The sequence below is a fragment of the Mustelus asterias genome, chromosome 1, assembly GCF_964213995.1.
Source record: "Mustelus asterias chromosome 1, sMusAst1.hap1.1, whole genome shotgun sequence".
Taxonomy (NCBI): Eukaryota; Metazoa; Chordata; class Chondrichthyes; order Carcharhiniformes; family Triakidae; genus Mustelus; species Mustelus asterias.
Genome location: NC_135801.1, coordinates 30931202 through 30953803, shown reverse-complemented (window position 1 = coordinate 30953803; position 22602 = coordinate 30931202). Strand labels below are relative to the sequence as shown.

The window sequence follows — 22602 nt, the reverse complement described above, 5'->3', positions numbered from 1 at the left end:
AAAATTTCAGAGGTGACTGATGTCTTCTTTCTTGGAAGAGCCTGTCCTGACTGAGGCCCTGATCCCTAATTTGTGAAGATGGGACTTTACATAAAAGGGAACTCATTTTCCTCCCTCCTGTTTTCTTCGCCTTGCTTGACCCTGAGCTAAACATGGCATAATGGCCACCCAGCCCTAGAAATCTGGGGCAGTGAAATCAATCACTACTCTAGTTGAGCTAAGATCACGCAGTACAATCCATGTTATTGAATCTAGTTTGTAACGGTAAAGTCACCATAGTCCCTGATGACCATAGCCTGACTGGGCCAAAATTCTCCCAAAAAGATTCGAAGTGTTGAATTCGCGGGAAAACTAATTCATGCTGGTTTTTTCAGTGGGTGTTCACACTAGAATCTCCCATACTCTGTGCACTGCAGAGATCACCAGCGTGAATCTCATTAGATTTCAGGGGGCAGGGCCTATTCCCGCTCGGGAGGCTGAAACCAGCGGGCTTCTGCGCATGCGCAGTGGCCCCGAACTGTCAGCCTTCCTGTTTGCTGGCCAGCCCCAGACCCCTGCAGTGCTGCTCCCCCTACCTCCCCGTGGCCCAGCCTGGCCCACTCTCTTCCCCCCACCCCCATCACGGACGGCCCCACGGCAGACACCCCCCCCCCGATTGCTGGCCTCCCACCTACCCCAACAGATCCCTATGCAGAGTGGCAGCGGGATTCCTCCCACCCCCGCTAATTGCCCCATACGCCCTGCTCCCTTGGTGCTGCCCCATGTTCAGTGGGCAGTGTCAAGGTGCCCCCTGGGCATGGGCACATTGCCTCCTTGGGCACAGGCTGGCACTGCCAGGATGCCCATGCCCATGGGGCACCCCCCACCCACCCACCACCCGACCCCCTGCGGGGCCCTGATTGCCCCCCCTTCACTCCAGCGGGGTCGTCCTGATAGGTCCCCGAAAACAGGGACCTACTGTAAACCCAGCTGGAGTGAAACACACTGGCGGGGTGCGAGGCTAGCGGGCCCGGAGAATTCAGTCTCGGGCCTGCAAATTACATTTAAATTATATTAAAAACAGATTTAAATAACTTACCTGGTTTTCCTGCTGATTTCCAGTGCGGATCTGACAGCACCAGAAATCCGGCACTGGGAGATGGGCTCGTGGGACGAAAATTAGCACGGCAAGGTGGGAGAATCGTCCCCGTGGTGTTTTAACCAAAGGATCACCATACCTCAGGTTGAGAAGGTGGGGCCTTCATAATAACCTTGGGCAGTACGAGAATTGAACCCGGGCTGATGGCTTCACTGTGCATCACAAACCAACCGCCCAGTGAACTGAGCTAAACCGGTTATCCCCACCACAATCAGCCATTTACTACCATAACCAGCAGAGTCAATTACAGCTTACACATTTGTATCAAATAGTTATTATACTGTATCTATTTATACAAATTCATCTCCTTCAGACTATTGCATTGAGCTTTAAAGTCAGGCCCTCTTATCTACAATCAGTATTTATTTCTCTAGGAATAACATGGGGAAAGATAGATAGATGTACCTGCATGAAATATAGAATAAACTGGCCTAGCAAACCTATTTCTTCCAAAGATTGTATGCAATCTATACTGTGATGGATTCACCCTAATTTTATTTGCATTCTTTCTAGATTTTGTTAGCTTTTTGTTCACTTAGTTTTCTTCCTGTATGAAACCTTCCCAGGCAAATGAATGTGCAAGTATTTGCTTCCTGGTCATTTGGCCACCTGACAGGACGAATAAAGGAGGCTTGAGGGCTTCCCGCTGCTGAGTGTTTCTTTGCACCAACGTGACTGCAATTCGTGTCTCCAAGGAATGAATAAATGAATCATTTTTGTAGGATGGCACCCAAGTGACCGTGCCCTTGGCTTGCCAGAACTCTTAACATATTTAAGTTTTGAGTGTGCCAAATTGTCAATGAGCAAAACTCCTGACTGCTAAATTTCTTGGTAACCTTGAAAACAATTGACCAAAAACTCTGGGTTATCTAAATAATATTCAGTTCCAGCACATTTCATTCTGTTTTTCAGAGCAGAGTGGGAGCCGCAGTGTTCCATAGAATATTTGATCATCTGTGTCTATACTTTCCAGTAACCTTCAATCTGTTTACATTGGCATGAAAGTTGGGTGAAGCAGGCAGGTGCAATTGTTTCAATATAATAAACAAGTTAATCTATCTATCGTAGTGTTAGCTATTTTTGGTGATCCTAGTAGTTACTCACTGCTAAGAGGTTGGAAGGATTAATTTTTCCACTGGCTAGGGTTTGAGCCCTTGCCAATTTCTTCCTTGCATCTTCTAGGTCTGAGTACTTCATAAAAGAAGAATTCCAGGTGGTCAAATTATCTGTTTAATTATGTTCTTGCTACTTATAGCAAGTATAATATGTACAGATGTATACTTTGAGCATGCAGACATAAGGATATAAGAGATAAGAACAGGCATAGGCCATTTTGCCCTTGAGCTTGATCTATCATTGAACAAGGTCATGATTGATTCTCTACCTCAACTCCAGCTTCCCACATTTTCTTATCCCCTAATTCTCAAAAGCCTATCAGTTTGTGCCTTAAATGGACTCAATGACTGAACATCTACAACTCTGTGGGGTGAAGAATTTCAAAGATTCACACCCCTTTGAATGTAGAAATTTCTCTATATTTCAGCCTAAATGAATATTCCCTCTCCAGCCAAGTCAGAATTTTACTGGCAACAATGAAGTCCACTCTCAGGATGGAACACATGACCTGACCCTGCACTGATGGCAGCGGGACCACAATACCTTCTTACTGCTGGTGGCCAATTAAGGATGGTAGTCTGACTTTCCAAGCTACCAACCCAAACAAAAGGTTGGCAGCACCACTAATAGAGGAGGCCACTGCTAAGATAGCAGGGAGAAGAGGATGCCTCTATGTTGAGGTGCACTCAAAGGGCGGCTAAGAATTTTAAAAATATACTGTGGCAGGACTAGGGAGAGGGGTCCAGAGATTGAACGGGTGAACTGTCTGGCAGCAGAGTCTGGGCTGTGGCGGTAGCCATTGAAACCAGTGCGTTCATCTGGGGAACCTCTCTGTGGAACATGGAGCCGTTGGGAAGTAAGGCTCCTCCCCCATCATTGGAAACCACTGAGCAGCTGCTTCAGTGTTCCTGGTGATCTCCCCTTCCGGTTGGGGACTGTTCCGACACCGATAAAATACGAGAGTTTGGTGTAGAATGGCTGTTAATAGGCCAGTTAATTGGATTAATTGGCTGCCTGACTCTGGCTGGCGGTTGGCAGGACCACTGCTGTTCTCGACTTTTGAAATATCCCATGGGAACTTCCCTCCACCATCATTTTACCAGCCCTTCTGTCTCCCAGCCTGTCCTCGAAGTCTGGTAAAATCCTAACCGCTGTGTTGTGGATGCCTCAGCCAAGAGAAAACTTTTCTCGGCGTCTACCTTGCTGAGTTGGTGAATTTTCATTACACTCCTCCTTTGGTAAAGAGATCAAATGTGCACTTGCTATTCTACCTGTGGCCTCACCCATGTAGTAAAGACTTTTTAACTCCAATTCCTTTGCAACAAAAACTAATCTGCCATTTCCCTTCCTAATTGCTTGCAGTATCTGCCTGTTAACTATCTTTGATTCACATACAAGGACATTTATGTCCCTCAATGTAAACATTCCCCAGTCTTTTCCCGATTTAAAAAAAAAAGTTTATTTTTATTTTTCCACCAAAATTGGTAACTTAAACTTCTCCACGTTGTATTTCATCTGCCACATTCTTATTCAGCCAACTTGTCTGTTCCCCTTTGTTGCTTCTTTGGGTCTTCCTCACTGCTTACTTTTCCACCTAATTCTATCATCACCAAACTTGGATAGGTTACACTCAGTCCCCTCATCTGAATCATTAATATAGATTGTGTGTACTTATATATATTGTATTTTTAAAATTTCTTTAAATCTGTTCTCTCTTTTATTTTAAGTATATTGTGAAATTAACTATTTTCCTTGACAGTATTTTTACATGGCTATAGAAAACCTAAAGATCAAATGTAAGTATTGTAAGTGCTTCTGTATTTGTTTATCTTCCCATGCTGAATCTCTCCCTCCCCTCCAAGGAAATTAATGTTTTCTTTCTCTGTCCAAATGTTGATAATTCTTAGAAATGCTAGATTGTTTATATAATGAACATAATTCTGAATCAGAACCTTTATTCTTTGGTGTTCAGACATGGCACACCTCAATTTTTTAATCCTCTTGGATTGCTTCTGAGGAATTGCACTGGAATATTTCGATATTTTATTGAACAATTTTAGGAGAATGGAAGTGCACCCAGCTCATGGCCTGTTGTATCGAAGTACTCCTGATAAATCAATCTCCAGATTGCTTTTGATCTTGTTTGCTGTCTCTGACTGTTTCAGCTAAACACGTAGGTCATCTTAGAACGTCAGGGTCTTGAAGGCGCATGTCAATTTATGCAGCAATCTCCATCATTATTTCTACCTCAGTTGTGAAGAGCTTTTTCTGTTTCTAGGAAGAGTGCATCTGAACTAAAGTGTTCTCTGAGCAGAATGCACCATTTGGAAGCTCCAACCAAGCTTAATGAACTTCACTTGACTAATTTGATTAGATCAAGCCCTTGTCTTCAAGGACAATCTCAGCACAAGTGGGACCCATTTGCTTTCATCTCCTTGAGAATGTCAGACTTGGTAGATATTATTGACTTCTTAAGGGAGCCCAGCACGTTCCAACTTCACCTTTAATAGGTCAAGATATCTTTGATCCATCCTTGCCTTTTCAACTCACCATAGATTGTTGATCCAAATGGTGATTTTGATTCCCCGGGGAGGTCCATTGCTTTGTGATAAGACAATGATTGGTAGAGCTTTTGTCTTGTGATTTGATTGGGTTTATTTTTCCCATTTTTGGAAAGTTCAGAGGGAGGGAGGCTTTGCATTTCTTTCTTTGAGCAATTTTCCTCCCAACCGCAAACTTCCTGTTTCAAGGAGGAAGACCAAATCCTGGGGCCATACTTCGAACAGCTTTGGCCTGGCAGCCGCATTTGCAATGCATCAGCTATGGCTCCCACCTCCCTAAGTTCATAATGTTGTGTTTGTGAGGTTTGGTAAATCACCAAAATTAGATCATCCACTAGATGGGTCCTTTGATTCTTAAAATGATAGTATCCTCATGACTCTCTCTTTGGGTCCTATTGGAATTGTCACTGGTGTTTTTACAGTTAGTGATTTAAAGGAAGTTGTTCAGAGTAGCGTGAAAGCAAATTGAGTTGTCATTCAGACATTGGGTCTTAATTCAAGCATAAGCAACAAATCAAATGGGGTAGTTAAAAATGGCAGTCGATGAAGTATTTCAGCATTTCCCAGATTCAGTCAAGATTGGGTAGATCTAGCATTGTGGCAAGCATGCTATAAAAAGAATAATCACTCTACAGGTTCTTCCATAGGTGAACCTTAATTTCAAACAAATTTGCACTTTAAAGGCTGTGTGCAAAAGCACTTCAGCTCAAACATTTCTTTAATTCATTGTGGGCATTGCTGGCTAGGCTAGCATGTATTGTCCATCCCTAATTGTCCTTGAGAAGGTGGTGGTGAGCTGCCTTCTTGAACTGCTGCAGTCCATGTGGTGCAAGTACATCCACAGTGTTTTTAGGGAGGGAGTCGCAGGAGTTTGACCCAGCAACAGTGAAAGAACAGCTAAAAACAATTCCAGGTCAGGATGGTTGTGGCTTGGAAAGGGGAATGTCCAGGTGATGGTATTCCCATGTATCTGCTGCCCTTGTCCTTCTAGATGATAGAGGTAATGAGTTTGGAAGGTGCTGTCTAAGGAGCCTTGGTGAGTTCCTGCAGTGCATCTTGTAGATGGTACACACTGCTGCCCCTGTGCATTAGTGGTGGAGGGAGTGGATGTTTGTGAATGGGGTGTCAATTAAGTGGGCTGCTTGGACTTGGATGGTAACAAGCTTCTTGAATATTGTTAGAGCTGCATTTATCCAGGCACTCATCGAACTCGAGTCATGACTTTTAGATGGTGGACAATCTTTGAGGAGTCAGGAGGTGAGTTACTCACTGCAGGTCCCTTGCATCAGCTAAGAATTTGAATTGACTTCAGTTTTTTCAAAGAGTGTCTTTTAAAATTAGACGAAGTGCACAAAGATACATATTTTGAAATGTTCTCTTTAATTTTTTGAAACAATTTAGTTTATAAATTGCAAAACAGTTTTTATTCCCTAAAATAGAAAGTGGCTGATTTCCACATTGTATTCTATGCTCAATGTGCTATGGTGCATTGGGTACAGTAAGGGCGAAGAAAAGCAAGCAACAGTAACTAGGTTTGTCTTTAATTTTCAAGGGAAGCCTTCAAGTATTAGTCTGAAATTGAATTGCACAATAACTTTTGTAATCTGGTTATCATATAAGAGCCGTGGCTTTGCTCGACTTGGTGAAAGAAACCTGAAGTAACCAGCAACTGGTATTTGTATACATGTTTAATGTGGTAAAATGGCCCAAGATGTTTTACACACAAGTGTAATCAGACAAAAATTAACAGCCAAAGGAGGAGACATCAGGGCAGGTGACCAAAAGCTTGGTTAGAGAGATGGGTTTTCGGAAACCACTTGAAGGAAGAGAGGGGCGGAGATGTGGAAGAGCTTCGGGAGCGAATTCCAGAGCTTAAACAGCTGTAGATGCAATTGCCAGTTGAAGAGTGACAACAATGAGGGATACACAAGGGTTCAAAGATGGAGGAATGCATCTTTTTTGAAAGGTTACAGGGTTAGAGGAAATTGCAAAGATTGGGGGAGGGGGTAGGTGAGGCCATGGAGGTATTTGAATAAGAGACTGAGAATTTTACAATTGATGCACCCAGAGACTGGGAGTCAACGTGGGTCAGCTGGCACAAGAGTGATGGATGAATTGAACTTTGTGAGAGTTATGATAGAGGTAATGGGACATTTAGTTGAGATTAAATATGTGGAGGCTTGCCAGCTGAGCTGAATCTAGATAATGGAAGAGACCAGAGCTTTCAAAGTAATAGGTAGTTTAAGAAACTTGAAAAAGAAGAATCCATTTTCTTATGGATGGGGTGAACACAAATTAATTTTTGAGAAGGAAGATGGAGCTTGAAATGTGCGATGAAGTTAAGATAGGACATACAAAGTGAGAATAGCAGGAATGATCCAAAGAATGGAGGATTCTGAGGGACCTGTGTGTTACTCACGAGGCCAAATATTGCTGGCAAAATAAAATGATGTATTAATGACATACATTTATTAATACGCAAAGTCAGCCAGCAAATTCAGGAGATGGAGGTACATCATGAGTAGCGAAGAACTTGCTGATTGATTTGGCCACTCTGCTGAATGGCAACCTGCCCTAAGCCTCCCTGTTATTTTTAAGAGCTCACTAGATTGCAAATTCATTCCTGTTAAATTTGCTGTGGAAAGTTAGACCTAATGCTTAAGAACGAAAGCCCCCTTTTAATTACATAACAGCTAATGCCATGCCAATCAACTTCTCTGGCCCAGAAAAGGTAGCAATTAAGCTACGGTATTCGGTCTCATTCATGCATGGAGTAGATTTTTCTTAAAACCTTTTTAAATATCCTTGTTTTCTATTGCATCTTTTTTCCCTCAATCCAATCTGTCTTTCCATCTATTTCTTTCTCATTACCTGATTTGACTAATTCGTCATCTTTCTTTGTCATTCCTTTGTGACTTGAAGTCACTGGGAAAACTCTCCACTTGTTAGTCATGCCTAGCACAAAGAAAGATTTGTTGGTAGTCAGTCGTCTCAGTCCCAGGACATCGCTGCAGGAGTTTCAGGGTGGTATCCTAGGTCCAAGCATCTTCAGTTGCTTCGTCAATGACATTCTGTCTGTCATGAGGTCAGAATTGACTATTGTGATGATTGCAAAGTGTTTAGTACCATTTGTAATACCTCCGATATTATAGCAATCCCTGTTCAGATACAGCAAGACCTGAACAAAATTCAGGCTTAAGCTGATAAGTGGCAAATATCATTCGCATCACACAACTACCAGGTAATTACTATTTCCAACAAGAGAGAATAGAACCACCTTTCATTGACATTCAATGACATTACTATTGTTGAATTCCCTATCAACAGCCAGGGATCAGAAATTTAAATGGATTGGTCACATTATATACTGTGGCTGCAGGAACAGGTCAGAGACTGGATATTCTGTGGTGTCTAACTCGCCTCACTTCCCAAAACACTTCCACCAGTTATAAGTCAGGAATATGATGCCATTCTCTGCACTTATCTGATTGGGTACAGGTCCAACAATACTAAAGAAGCTCAGCACTATCCAGAATAAAGCGGTCGGTCCACTTGATTGGCACCTCATTTGCCAGCTTTAGTATTCAATCCCTCTGCGCAGTGTTAAATAAAAGTCAGCATATTGAATTTTGTTGCATCTTGGGGGACTTGCATATATGCTAAGGTTTAATTGGAAATATTTTCAGTGCAGCATTTTATCCACAATCAGTAGAGTAGTAGTTTCCATGGCAACAGAAGTGGTAGTTACCTCCACACAATCTGATCTTGAGAGGGGAAGGTCAGCCAGCCAGCCAGCCTATCATTGTTCACCATCCTGTGGCCCATGATGGTTGGGGAAAGAAGTGGATTCTTTAATATTTGCCTCCATTATGGTCAATTACCCTGGAGCTGCTTCATTTATGCTTGTACATCAAAAATGATTACTTGGGTGAGGCACGTGAATCATGCAGCAAGATATTTTGGCACCTCCAAGAAAGAGTTTTGCTTTTAAATAAAGGGTTGCAGTAACCTAGACTAAGGGATTTTTATTGTTGTTTATAGTGATTAGGTGTGTGTGTGTATATATATATAAATAACAAGTTGGTTTGAAGGGGAAAATGTTAAAGCTGTTGTTAACTTGTTTCTTGTTTTCTTGGGACAGGAGGTCAAGTTTAAGGAATGTCTCTGATCTTTTTGTGATGGGAGGAGCCCTAGTCCTGGAGTCTGCAGCCCTTCTTCATTGGCTGGAGAGAGGGGGTTATGGACCTCTCGGAATGACGGGGATATCGATGGGAGGTCATGTAAGTTTTGCCATTTTATGAAGTTGTTGAACTGTCCAAAAATGAACAGATATCATATCTGAAGCAAATCCACTATGCTAAGTTATTCTCAAATTTAGGTTTAGTATTTCTTTTACTGAAATTAAGGATAGATTAATTGTTAGTTAATTATTAGTCATGTAGTTACTAGAGAGAAATCCCTCTGTGCCAATGTTTACCAGACCCTCTTGTACTTGGCCTTTCCACTCTTGACCCTTACATTTCAGTTGTTAGATTTGGAGATTCTGCTCTGGTGATCCGAGCACCCTTCTGTCTGTTTCTTCCACTCCCTCATTGCTCCATTTTTCTTCAGGTTACTTTCTCTTGGGCTTTAACACAGGACTCTTTGCAGTCTTGGTTAGACTTCAACTGACCTCCTGACTTTACCCTCAGGCCAAAGTATCCTGCTTCTTTCCTGAGTATGGAGAAGACTGATTTAATATTGATTTATCATTATTGCAGACTCTTTGAAATAATTGAATTGACAGAATTTTGTAAAACTATGAAATAGCATTTTAATGTACTATAAAAAATTGGATTTTTCCTTGTATGTTATAGAACTTCTTGTATTTTTAAATTGCAGGTGTAAAGGAATTAGACTTTTTGAAAGTTTCATCAAACTGAGGGTGAGGACTTGTGGAGTGGATAAAGTCATGGGATTACTTGTAAAGGAATGAAGAGAGATGGGGATAAAGGCAGAATAGGTAGACGAGGACCAGACACAAGTGGACAGAAATAGCCTGGGATGGGCATTGCAGGGGTGGAGCAGGAATGCAATAGACAGGAGAAAGATAGATTGTATTAAAGGTGTGTAGTACAAGGTGGGAAGAATGATATGGAGACGAGGGTTAATGAATATTATAAAATCAGTAAGAGTTCAAGAATTATGATCTTGGTAGAGACCAGTAACATTTTTATCATCAAACTCTGAAAAGCCGGTGTTTGCTAAAAGAATTAAGTCACAAGATTCACTGTTTAAATAAAATAATTTGCTATGTAAAATTCAAGGAACATAACTATAGCTTAAATGGTTAGTTACATTAAAGATATTAAACTCTAATCCATACTACTTAATTCAAGTTTTTTCTGAAAGCCCAAAAACTCAAGTCAGATAATTTTCAGAAATTGGAAAGACTAATCACGGATTCAAAGGTTCATATAATGGATTAACTCTCTCTCTCTCTCTGTTTGGCTATACCAGAAGTCTAACTCACTGTTAGAGACCTTCAATTATCAAAGTGTTTAAACCCTGTGAGCTAGCACATTTGAAAGAGATGTTTCCTGCAACTGGCTTGTTCTGAATTAAATTGTTTGAAAATAAAATCACACATACAATTGGCCAGCTCCCACCCCCAACCCCAGAATTAACTTCTTGTTGATCCCTTTTGTTTTAATATTATTTTTCTTGGGCAGCCTGGTCACATGATTAGTTACTGGAAGCAAATTGATTTTACAATAAATCATCTTGCAGATAAACCTAGTTCTTAAGGAACCATGACCCCGACATAAAACATGGGGTTTCCCAAAAACAAATAGGCCATCACAGAGTATACAATTAAATGTTAGAATTTTAAAACAATTGTCTTTGAGTAAAATAAGCGAGTTAAGAGTTTTAGCTTGCAGAAAATTTGACTTGTGGCTTCCAGAGAAAATTGCTTTCCATTAATTGCAGTGACAGAGTAAATATTTTATTCGCAGATGGCATCATTAGCTGCAAGTAACTGGCCCAAACCCATACCGCTGGTACCCTGTCTATCTTGGTCTACAGCCTCAGGAGTTTTTACTACCGTAAGTAATTACTATTGGTTTCAGTTCTATGATTTGTTGCTTTGCTGCCTCTGAAGAAATGTTTAAACATTTGAGTGAAAAGTTTTCTAAACTTCCTGAAAAAATGCCGCTAGCTTTGAGTTTATTTGTTCCAATTAAACTTCTTGCTTTGTTGTGCTTGCACAATGAATTCTTTTTGAAGTCCATTTTGAACATAGAATCAAAATATTTGATAGTAATGATGACTTTTGATCTCTGGTTTAAGTTAGAAATGTTAAGCCCTGAGCTCAGTATTTTAAAAAAATAATTAAAAATAACCTATAACAGGTCACACAACTTTGTATGCTGCACAAAATAAATTTTACATTAAATTGTCACTTGTTTGCATCTTCCACCTTACTACCTCAATACCATGGGAAGGATGAAGAGGCACCAATTTGTTTTGATACTGCTATTCATCATTCCTAAGTGCTAATGTCTTTATTTGAAGGTGGTTTATGCATCTGAGATATACCTGCAGCTTCCCTCTGCGCCTCACAGCTTTCAGTGAAAGGCTAATTGATGCACTCAGAGCTGCCTTCTTACAAACCCCAATTTACTCTTATGTTGATGGTTATGGACATTGGAGAGAAACAGACTGAAACTCTCTTAATTATTCGACCCTTTTGTCTATAGTCAGTGTGGTTTAATTTAGGTAAGGCTGAGTGTTCCTGAACCCTCCATGTTTGTGTGTGGTCAGTTTTTACAAAGTCACTAGCAGCAGACTTTCATGGATTTTTAAACCAGCAGGATTTATTTATTATCGTACACTTTTCCTGGATAGATTTATCGCTACTTCATACACGGCACATACACAAGAAAAATCCAGTAAAAGAAGGCAGTTTCACTTCTATGAACATCACAGAGTATACAATTAAACGTTAGAATTTTAAAACAATTGTCTTTGAGTAAAATAAGCGAGTTAAGAGTTTTAGCTTGCAGAAAATTTGACTTGTGGCTTCCAGAGAAAATTGCTTTCCATTAATTGCAGGGACAGAGTAAATATTTTATTCGCAGATGGCATCATTAGCTGCCATGACAGGGTACCAGCTATTAACCAGCTATTAACCTAATAGTATAGTTAACAGTTCATGTGTTTGTAAGAATCCAGTGAGAGGGGCTTTTCTACTCGAGCTGAAGTTCAGATGAGTCCAGATATCTGAAGACAGGATTTTGTGGTTTTACTTTGGGATAAGAGATGCGCAGCGAGTAGAGAGCCTTCATAACACTTATAGCCAAAGGACCAGTTTCCCTTTTCCAGTCAAACTTGGGATCTTTTGGAAACAGGTTTTAGAGGCTTTAAAACTTTAGACCTTGTGGCTTGGCAGGAGGTTAGATGTTGTAGCTTGATTTCAGCAGGGATGTTCCTTCTAAGACTCAACTGCTGCAAAAAGCAAGTAATATGGCTTACAATAAAATACTTTGTAAAATCAAAGTTTTGGTCATTGTTACACGATGGAAAACAATTGACTTTCTGCTCATGTTAACAAAGGAGTTTCCATCTCCCATGGTCAAAAACCATGGAGACAGACAGGAGTCCTTAGCACGTCCCTTGTGCATAATCAGTTTGGTGAATTTTCCTTTGTTACTGTGTCGTCTTGGAGAGACAATCTGAGGCTTTATTGTCCTTGTATTTTTAAGGTCATTCCTAACAAAGGCAGATGTGACATTTCACAAGGATGTGGCACAGTCACATTCATTGTAATTCACCCTTTAGAAACTTGTGGTATCCCTTTTTAAAACAGCAATGCGCGTTTCTAAAAAAAGGTAATGTCCTCAGGCCTGCACATCATGACACTGACACTCCTATCCAGTGTGCCTCATAGGGACTTGGGTTGCCCACCTCACCTTGGTCTACCAGTAATCCCTCTGGCACATTCTTCTTCTCTGAGAACTTCACATTGTTCCATCTCTCTTGCCAATCCTCATTCTCTACCGCCCTTCCAAGCTTCTCGCTGAAGTTTACTACTTTGCTCCCTCAGCCTCTGCACTTGAGTGACTTCTTCCTCGTGATTTTAACCTTCATCTTGATTTTTCTCCCTATTTTGAATTTCTTGCTCCTTGTCCTCCTTTAATCTTTTCCACCACATAAACTCTCCGACCCATTCTCCAAGCCCTTGACTTTGCTGTATTGCATGGCCTCTCTTTTCCCATCAACTGAATCACAGATTAGGCCACCTCTGACCCTTTCCGATATTCCTCATCACTCGACATGCCATATTCCCCCTTCCAACCCTACTTCTTCAAAGTCAACCTGTGGAAAAAGATCTCTCCCAAGTTACTTACAGCAGTTTCAGACTTCCAACTGTCTAGCCTTTGAGCCTCTGTTATATTTGCAGATGTCAATCCACTTAATAACCTCCAGTTTTGATTCCCTTGTCCCCAGTAAAACACTTGCTATCTCACACCCTGGTGCTTCCCCCAGTCCAGCCCCCATTTGTGCAGACTTGAACATATATTCACACAATTGGACGAAACATTCATTGCCAGATCAGCTGGACCATATCATGCACTGCTCTGCTGCTGCAAATGCTCACTGTCCATGATCATCCTGGAATGCAATCCAATACCTTAGATCTCCCTCCTGTGCCCCTTTCACCCTCCATTCCAAAATGTGAATGGACTTGTGAAGTGAGAAGCAAAAATTTCAAACCACCTCTGGAGATTTTAAATATTAAATTTAAACATTTATTTAAAAAATAGAAAATTTAAACACACAAGATTACATTTGCAGTTAAAAGTGGTTATACCAACATTTCCCAACAGAGTTCTTCTTGGTTAAATTCAGAGCTAAATGCTCCTTTCGGGCAACAGTCCTTGTAGATTTTCTCGATTTTTAAAAGAAAAATCCAGTAGAATTACCACAAACATCCACTTTTGCTACAAGGGAAGTATTTCATCGGCATCTCACTTGATGCAAGCTTTTTTTTCAGGATCAAAACCTTGCAGCCACAACACTTCTGAGAGTGGCTGCAGGCAGCTTTCTTCAGGATCTCCTGACCACCTACCTATGCAGCCTTTTTTTTCATTTTTCATCTTTGAATCTATTGTTTTTACATGCCTCTTGAAGTTCCTTTCCCAGAATGCACAGATCTTTCATGTTTTTATGACTACTATTTTTGGTAAAACTAAACATAATACTTTGCTTTGTTCATTTACAATTTTTGCCAATTGTACATTTTTCTTTTGAAATACAATAGTTAAAAACTTCAAGTCATCCCTTATCCTCCTAATGCAAATTTCTACTCATGCTGCTGCAGCTCACTGTCCATCTTAGTCCTGCTCATCTCCACTTCAAAATACTTGCTTTCACAACTAACTCCTTTCTAATGTTTTAACCTAGCAGTATAGCAGGGTTTCCTGACACAGCATGTGGACAAGCCTACAAGAGGAGTGGCTGTACTTGATCTGAGACTGACCAATGAACCTGGACAGGTGTCACATCTCTCAGTGGGAGACCATCTTGGGGATAGCGATCATAACTCTATCTCCTTTATGCTTGCATTGGAAAAAGAGAGGATCAGGCAAGCTAGGAAAGCGTTTATATGGAGTAAGGGGAAATATGAAGACATAAGGCAGCAAATTAGAGGAGTAAATTGGAAGGAGGTATTCTCGGGGAAATGTACTGAAGAGAGGTGGCAGTTTTTCAAGGAATGTCTGTCTAGAGTTCGACAGGACAACGTTCCGAGCAGACAGGGAGGAGTTGGTAGGTTAAAGGAACCGTGGTGCACGAAAGCTGTGCGGGACCTAGTCGAGAAGAAAAGGAAAGCGTACAAAAGGTTCAGAGAGCTTGGCGAAGATAGGGATCTAGATGAGTATATGGCTTGTAGGAAGGGACTAAAGAAGGAAATTAGGAGAGCCAGAAGGGGTCACGAGAAGGCCTTGGCAGGTAGGATTAAGGAAAACCCTAGGGGTTCGATAAATATGTGAAGAGTAAAAGGATGAGACGTGAAGGAATAGGGCCTAGAAAAGGTGAAGGCGGGAAAATCTGTACGGAACCAGTAGAAATGGCAGAGGTGCTTAATGAGTATTTTGCCTCGGTTTTCACAGAGGAGAAGGACCTGGGTGGATGTACTGCGGGCTTGCGGTGGACTGAAAAGATTGAGTATGTGGACTTTAACAAAGAGGTTGTGCTGGAATCTTTGAATGGCATCAAGATAGATACGTCGCTGGGTCCAGATGGGATGTACCCCAGGTTACTGTGGGAGGCGAGGGAAGAGATTGCAGAGCCTCTGGCGATGATCTTTGCGTCGTCGATGGAGGCGGGAGAGGTGCCGGAGTATTGGAGGATTGCGGATGTGGTTCCTATTTTCAAGAAGGGGAATGGGCATAGCCCAGGAAATTACCGACCGGTGAGTCTAACCTCAGTGGTTGGTAAGCTGGTGGAGAAAATCCTGAGGGACAAGATTTATGAGCATTTAGAGAGGTTTAGTATGCTCAAGAATACTCAGCAATGCTTTGTCAAAGGCAGATCGTGCCTTACGAGCCTGGTGGAGTTCTTCGAAAATGTGACTAAACACATTGACGAAGGGAAAGCGGTAGATGTGGTTTATATGGATTTTAGCAAGGCGTTCGATAAGGTCCCCCATGCAAGGCTTCTAGAAAAAGTGAGAGGGCATGGGATCCAAGGGGCTGCTGCCCTGTGGATCCAGAACTGGCTTGCCCAAAGGAGGCAGAGTGTGGGTATAGATGGGTCTTTTTCTAAATGGAGGTCGGTCACCAGTGGCGTGCCCCAGGGATCTGTTCTGGGACCCTTGCTGTTTGTCATTTTCATAAATGACCTGGATGGGGAAGTGGAGGGATGGGTTGGTAAGTTTGCCGACGACACGAAGGTTGGTGGGGTTGTGGATAGTCTGGAGGGATGTCAGAAGTTACAGAGGGACATAGATAGGATGCAAGACTGGGCGGAGAAGTGGCAGATGGACTTCAACCCAGATAAATGCGTAGTGGTCCATTTTGGCAGGTCAAATGGGATGAAGGAGTACAATATAAAGGGAAAGACTCTTAGTACTGTAGAGGATCAGAAGGACCTTGGGGTCTGAGTCCATAGAAGTCTAAATCGGTCCCGCAGGTGGAGGAGGTGGTTAAGAAGGCGTATGGTGTGCTGGCCTTTATCAATCGAGGGATTGAGTTTAGGAGTCCGGGAATAATGATGCAGCTAAATAAGACCCTTGTCAGACCCCACTTGGAGTACTGTGCTCGGTTCCGGTCGCCTCATTACAGGAAGGATGTGGAAAAGATTGAAAGGGTGCAGAGGAGATTTACAAGGATGTTGCCTGGATTGAGTGGCATGCCTTATGAGGATAGGCTGAGGGAGCTCAGTCTTTTCTCCTTGGAGAGATGTAGGATGAGAGGAGACCTAATAAAGGTATATAAGATGAGGCATAGATCGGGTGGACTCTGAGGCTTTTTCCCAGGGTGGAAATGTCTGCTACGAGAGGACACAGGTTTAAGGTGCTGGGGGGTAGGTACAGGGGAAATGTTTGGGGGAAGTTTTTCACACACAGGGTGGTGGGCGAGTGGAATCGGTTGCCGTCAGTGGTGGTGGAGGCAAACTCAATAAGATCTTTTAAGAGACTGCTGGATGAGTACATGGGACTTAATAGGATGGAGGGTTATAGGTAGGCCTAAAAGGTAGGGATATGTTCGGCACAACTTGTGGGGCCGGAGGGCCTGTTTTGTGCTGTAGTTTTTCTATGTTTCTATAACTGCCTTCAGTCTAATTAAATTAGTCACACCTATAAATATACACAAGCTTGTTTCACAGTATACCACGCTGATGTAGGGGAAGTATTGAAAAATATGATATTTTTGTCACAAATTGATTAATTATGAAGATGTGACTAGTGCGGTTGATGGAGGGGAACCAGTGGATGCGGTGTTTTTGGATTTCCAAAAGGCGTTTGATAAGGTGCCTCACAAAAGGTTGCTGAAGAAGATTGCGTCACACGGAGTTGGGGGTAGGGTGTTAGCGTGGATTGGGGATTGGCTATCTGACAGGAAGCAGAGAGTCAGAATAAATGGGTGCTTTTCTGGTTGGCAGATGGTAACTAGTGGCATGCCGCAGGGATCGGTACTGGGGCCTCAACTATTTACCATTTATATAGACGATCTGGAGGAGGGGACTGAGTGTAGGGTAACAAAGTTTGCAGATGACACAAAGATAAGTGGAAAACTGAATCGTGTGGAGGGCGTAGAAGGTCTGCAGAGAGATTTGGACAGGCTGAGTGAGTGGGCGAGGATCTGGCAGATGGAGTATAGCGTTGACAAATGCGAAGTTATTCACTTTGGAGGAAATAATAGCAAATTGGATTATTATCTAAATGAAAAAAAATTACAACATGCTACTGTGCAAAGGGATCTGGTGGTCCTTGTGCATGAGACGCAAAAACCCAGTCTGCAGGTGCAACAGGTGATCAAGAAGGCAAATGGGATGTTGGCCTATATCGCAAGGGGGATAGAATATTAAAGCAGAGATGTCTTGCTGCATCTGTACAGGGCATTGGTGAGGCCGCAGCTGGAATACTGTGTGCAGTATTGGTCCCCTTATTTGCGGAAGGATATATTGGCCTTGGAGGGAGTGCAGAGAAGGTTCACCAGGTTGATACCAGAGATTAGGAGTGTTGATTATGAGGAGAGACTGAGCAGATTGGGTTTGTACTCGTTGGAATTTAGAAGGCTGAGGGGGGATCTTGTAGAGACCTATAAGATAATGAAGGGGCTGGATAGGGTAGAGGTGGAGAGATTCTTTCCACTTAGAAAGGAAGCCAGAACTAGAGGGCACAGCCTCAAAATAAAGGGGGGTCAGTTTAGGACAGAGTTGAGGAGGAACTTCTTCTCTGAGGGTGGTGAATCTCTGGAATTCTCTGCCCACTGAAGTGGTGGAGGCTACCTCGTTGAATATGTTTAAATCACGGATAGATGGATTCCTGATCAGTAAGGGAATTGGGGGTTATGGGGATCAGGCGGGTAAGTGGAATTGATCCACTTCAGATCAGCCATGATCTTATCGAATGGCGGGGCAGGTTCGAGGGGCTAGATGGCCTACTCTTGCTCCTATTTCTTATGTTCTTATAAGTACTAGACATACATGGACTGTCTTAATGTAGTTAATATATAAGACTAATGTTGAGTCTCAGTTGGATCCTCAAATGTGGCTCCAGGATAAGATGTGCTTTTGAAGTGTAAATGATCAGTGTTGAACTCATTCGTTGAAGAACTTCATTTACAAAACATTTTGTTATATAATCACTTGAGTTTCAGAACATTTTCTGGTGGCAAACAGTTTCATCTAACAGGAAAAGGAGGAATTTTGAGTGCTAATGAATGAAAATTAAAGGCAATACCAAGAATTCTCAAAGGCAAGGAGTAAGATGGCAAGGTGGGATGGTTTCAGAATAGTGTTCAAAATAGAAGATTTTAGTGACTGTAAAATTGAACTGTTAACCATTGAACCATAGAATCCCTACAGTGCAGAAAGAGGCCTTCCACCCATCGAGTCTGCAGCGGCTCTCCAAAAGAGCTTCCCATTCAGGCTCTGCCCTATCCCCGTAACCCCACACATTTTACCATGGCCAACCCACCTAATCTACACATTTTGGACTGTGGAAGGAATCTAGAGCACCAACAGTAAACACACATAGACACTGGGAGAACATGCAGACTCCACTCAGTCACACAAGGCTGGAATCGAACCCTGGTACTGAGGCAGCAGTGCTAACTGCTATGCCACCATGCTGCCCCATGTTATGTTTGACTGATGGAGTGGAGAGAAAAAGGTGCTTTCATCAGATACCATGAAGGGATATTCGATAACTGACCAGGAAGAGACCAAGAATGGAGTCTATGGAGGTGTCTGTAAGAAAAGGCAAAAATCCCTTTTAAGGAGGCATGACCTTTGGGACAATCAAGTGTGTAATTGCAAGAGAACAATGCTGCAGGCTTGATCTTGCAGAAATTATGCTGGAGAATGGAATTTATAATCTGCTGATTACTTTCTTTTGCAATAAGACACTGAGAACAACTGTAGATTTTCCCCCTCACTTCAAATTCGATAATCTTCCAGCTTCTGTTCTCTCTCAACATTCAAACTGAAATTAAGCGTCATCCACATTCCAAAGTCGGTGATGAAGTTAGAGTTTTACTTTGCTTATGGTGCAGTTCTATCTAATTGTTATTTGGAATCCCTACAGAAGGCACCAACAGCAATCCCACCCAGCCCCTATCTGCACGCATTTACCCTGCTAATCCCCCTAAACTACACGTCTTGGAACACTCGGGGCAATTTAACATGGCCAATTAACCTAACTGGCTCATCTTTGAACTGTGGGAAGAAACCCACACAGACAAGGGGAGGATGTGCAAACTCCACTCAGACAGTCACCCGAAGCCGGAATTGAACCCGGGTCCTCGGTGCTGTGAGGCAGCAGTGCTGACTACCGTGCCACCATGCCGCCTGGCTATCTTTGGCTATCTTCTCTCATTGAGATATAATCTGTATCCGGTGCAAACTGCAACTAACTTTTCCAGCAAACGCCCAGATAAATTGAAACCAGAGAATTTCCCTAAGTTCCAGCTATCGATCTCTACCTACCCTGCTCTGGGATGTCTTCAAACTGACCTTTCGTTTAATGATTCCTCATTTACAATTTCTTCTTTGATCATTTGTTTTATTCATTCTTGGGATGTGGGCATCGCTGGCTAGGCCAGTATTATAATGCTCATTCCAAATTGTCCTTGAGAAGGTGAGCTACCTTCTTGAACCACTGCAGTCCATGTGGTGTAGGTGCACCCACAGTGCTGTTGGGGAGGGAGTTCTAGGATTTTGCCCAGCAGCACTGAAGGAATAGTGATGTAGTTCAAATTCAGATGGTCTGTGGCTTGGAGGGAAACCTGCGGGTACACAGTTCCTATGTATTTGTTGCCCTTGTCCTTCTGGGTGGTAGAGATCAGAAGTTTTGAAGGTGCTGTCAAAGGAGCCGTAGTGAGTTGCTGCAGTGCATGTTTTAGATGGTACACACACTCCTGCCACTTGGCTTGGGTGGTGGAGGAGTGGATGTTGAAAGTGGTGGGTGAGGTGCCAGTCAAGCAGGCTGCTTTGTCCTGCAAGAGTGCTTCTTGCTGGCACTCAAGAAGCACATCATTTTGAGTGCCAGCAGATTTCATGGAGCCCAGGGATGATGTTGAGAATTCCTAGGGCAACTTCCCCCCTGACTATACCGCTGTCATGACTTCTGGTGGGTTTAGCTGTATCTTTTCTATTCTGACTTTACTGAACTATTTTTCTTCCTTTTCTAGCTCTGAACCCCTCAGGGCAACATGGTATCAACTAAATATAAAGGGCTCTATGTTTGCTTTAATTGCACGTATCTATTTTCCACAATCAAACTTTAATTCCTACAAAAAATTATTTTCGAGAACAAATGAACCATGAACTAGATCTTCACAACACTATGGAATTCACTTTAGTTTTCAGTATATAAAGCTGATTTGGATTTGAGCCTCAGGAGCATAATGAAATTTGCTGATAATACGGAAATGGGAGTTTTATTAAACATCAGAGAGGACTCTGAAAGACCTCTTGAGAACTTGATATATTACTGGAACAAGCAAACATGTCAGATGATGGTTAAGGTAGAGCAGTATGCATTATTGCATTTTGGGAGGAAAATGAGCAGTCGGAATATTAATTCAAAAGATGCTGGCGGGAGTGAAAGAGCAGATGTCCGAGAGTACAAATAATAACTTTTGTGAAAGTACAATTGTAGACAGATGATACAGGGGCCACAATTCTCTGTTCGCACCCTGCCACTGTTGCCAGCAAGGATGGAGAATTTGGCGTGAACAACTAGAGCATCCAGCCCAAAGTCTATAAAATCTATAGATTTATATCTATAGATATCTTAGTCTCGCCGATGGCGCATCCTTGTTGTGGGTTTCATGGCAGCGAGGAGTTCGTTCAATGGGAAACCCCGTTGACTACGGTGGGACTATAAGATCCCACCGCCTTCGAGCACCGCGCCACCTCCCATGCCACGAAACATACTGTGGAGGAGGAGGAAATCCCGCCCTGAGAATTATTGGATTTTTCAAAAATTATGAAGCACTTTGATAGAATCAATAGATAAGAATGATTTTTCCTAGCTGGAGAGTCAGTGATGGGTCATCATTAAAATAATAACTGTGGCAGAAAGGGTCAAGAGATAAGGGGGAGGGGAAACAGTCACAAGTCGTGGTACACATTGGTACCAACGACATAGGTAAGAGAAGGGACGGGGATTTAAAACAGGAATTTTGGGAGCTGGGCTGGAAGCTGAGAGCCAAGACAAAACATGTGGTCATCTCTGGTACGTTACCGGTGCCACGTGATAGCGAGTTGAGGAACAGGGAGAGAGTGCAGTTAAACATGTGGTTGCAGGGATGGTGTAGGAGGGAGGGTTTCAGATACGTGGATAATTGGAACACATTCTGGGGAAGGTGGGACCTGTACAAACAGGACGGGGTGCACCTGAACCAGAGGGGCACCAATATCCTGGGAGGGAAATTTGATACGGCTCTTCAGGGGGGTTTAAACTAATTTGTCAGGGGAGTGGGAAAAGGAGTTGTAGTCCAGAAGTCAGTGTTGAGGGTGGTGAGGTATTGGGGAAGGTATCAGGGTCAAGGGTGGGTTCCGGTAGACAGGAAGGTGGGTTGAAGTGTGTCTACTTCAATGCAAGGAGCATCCGGAACAAGGTAGATGAACTTGGGGCATGGATTGGTACTTGGGACGACGATGTTGTGGCCATTACGGAGAACAAGGACAGGAATGGTTATTGGACGTTCCGGGGTATAGATGTTTCAGTAAGTGTAGGGAAGCTGGTAAAAGAGGTGGAGGAGTAGCATTGTTAATCAAGGATAGTTTAACGGCTGCGGAAAGGCATTTCGAGGGGGATCTGCACACTGAGGTAATATGGGCTGAGGTCAGAAATAGGAAAGGAGTGGTCACGTTGTTAGGAGTTTACTATAGGCCCCCAAATAGTAATAGAGATGTGGAGGAAGAAATTGCTAAGCAGATTATGGATATGTGTGGGGGTCACAGGGTAGTTGTCATGGGGGACTTTAACTTTCCAAATATTGATTGGAAACTTTGTAGGTCGAATAGTTCGGATGGGGCAGTTTTTGTGCAGTGTGTGCAGGAGGGTTTCCTGACACAATATGTGGATAGGCCGACAAGAGGTGAGGCCACATTGGATTTGGTACTGGGAAATGAACCGGGCCAAGTGTTAGATTTGGTTGTGGGAGAGCACTTTGGAGATAGTGACCACAATTCGGTGTCTTTTGTTATTGCAATGGAGAGGGATAGGGCCGTACGGCAGGGCAAGGTTTACAATTGGGGGAGAGGTAATTATGATGCGATTAGGCAAGAATTATGGGAACAGAAACTGTCAGGGAAAGGCACTAATGAAAAGTGGAACTTTTTCAAGGAACAAATACTGGGTGTCCTTGATAGGTATGTCCCTATCAGGCAGGGAGGAAATGGTCGAGTGAGGGAACCATGGTTCACGAAAGAGGTGGAATGTCTTGTGAAAAGGAAGAGGGAAGCATATGTAGGGATGAGGAAACAAGGTTCAGATGGCTCGATTGAGGGTTACAAGTTAGCAAGGAATGAGCTGAAAAAGGGGCTTAGGAGAGCTAGGAGGGGGCA

The 22602-nt window shown here is 42.7% G+C and overlaps 2 protein-coding genes across 2 annotated transcripts in view; one reads left to right on the top strand and one right to left on the bottom strand.

The window, feature by feature from the left end:
• Nucleotides 1–22602, bottom strand: part of mfsd8 (major facilitator superfamily domain containing 8) — a 185964-nt gene that overhangs the window by 134417 nt on the left and 28945 nt on the right. The window lies entirely within an intron of this gene.
• Nucleotides 1–22602, top strand: part of abhd18 (abhydrolase domain containing 18) — an 89253-nt gene that overhangs the window by 41841 nt on the left and 24810 nt on the right. The window contains exons 7-9 of the mRNA XM_078211138.1: nucleotides 4023–4050; nucleotides 8957–9095; nucleotides 10812–10901. Of these exons, the coding sequence (XP_078067264.1) occupies nucleotides 4023–4050; nucleotides 8957–9095; nucleotides 10812–10901 (257 nt within the window). The remainder of the gene's footprint in view (nucleotides 1–4022; nucleotides 4051–8956; nucleotides 9096–10811; nucleotides 10902–22602) is intronic.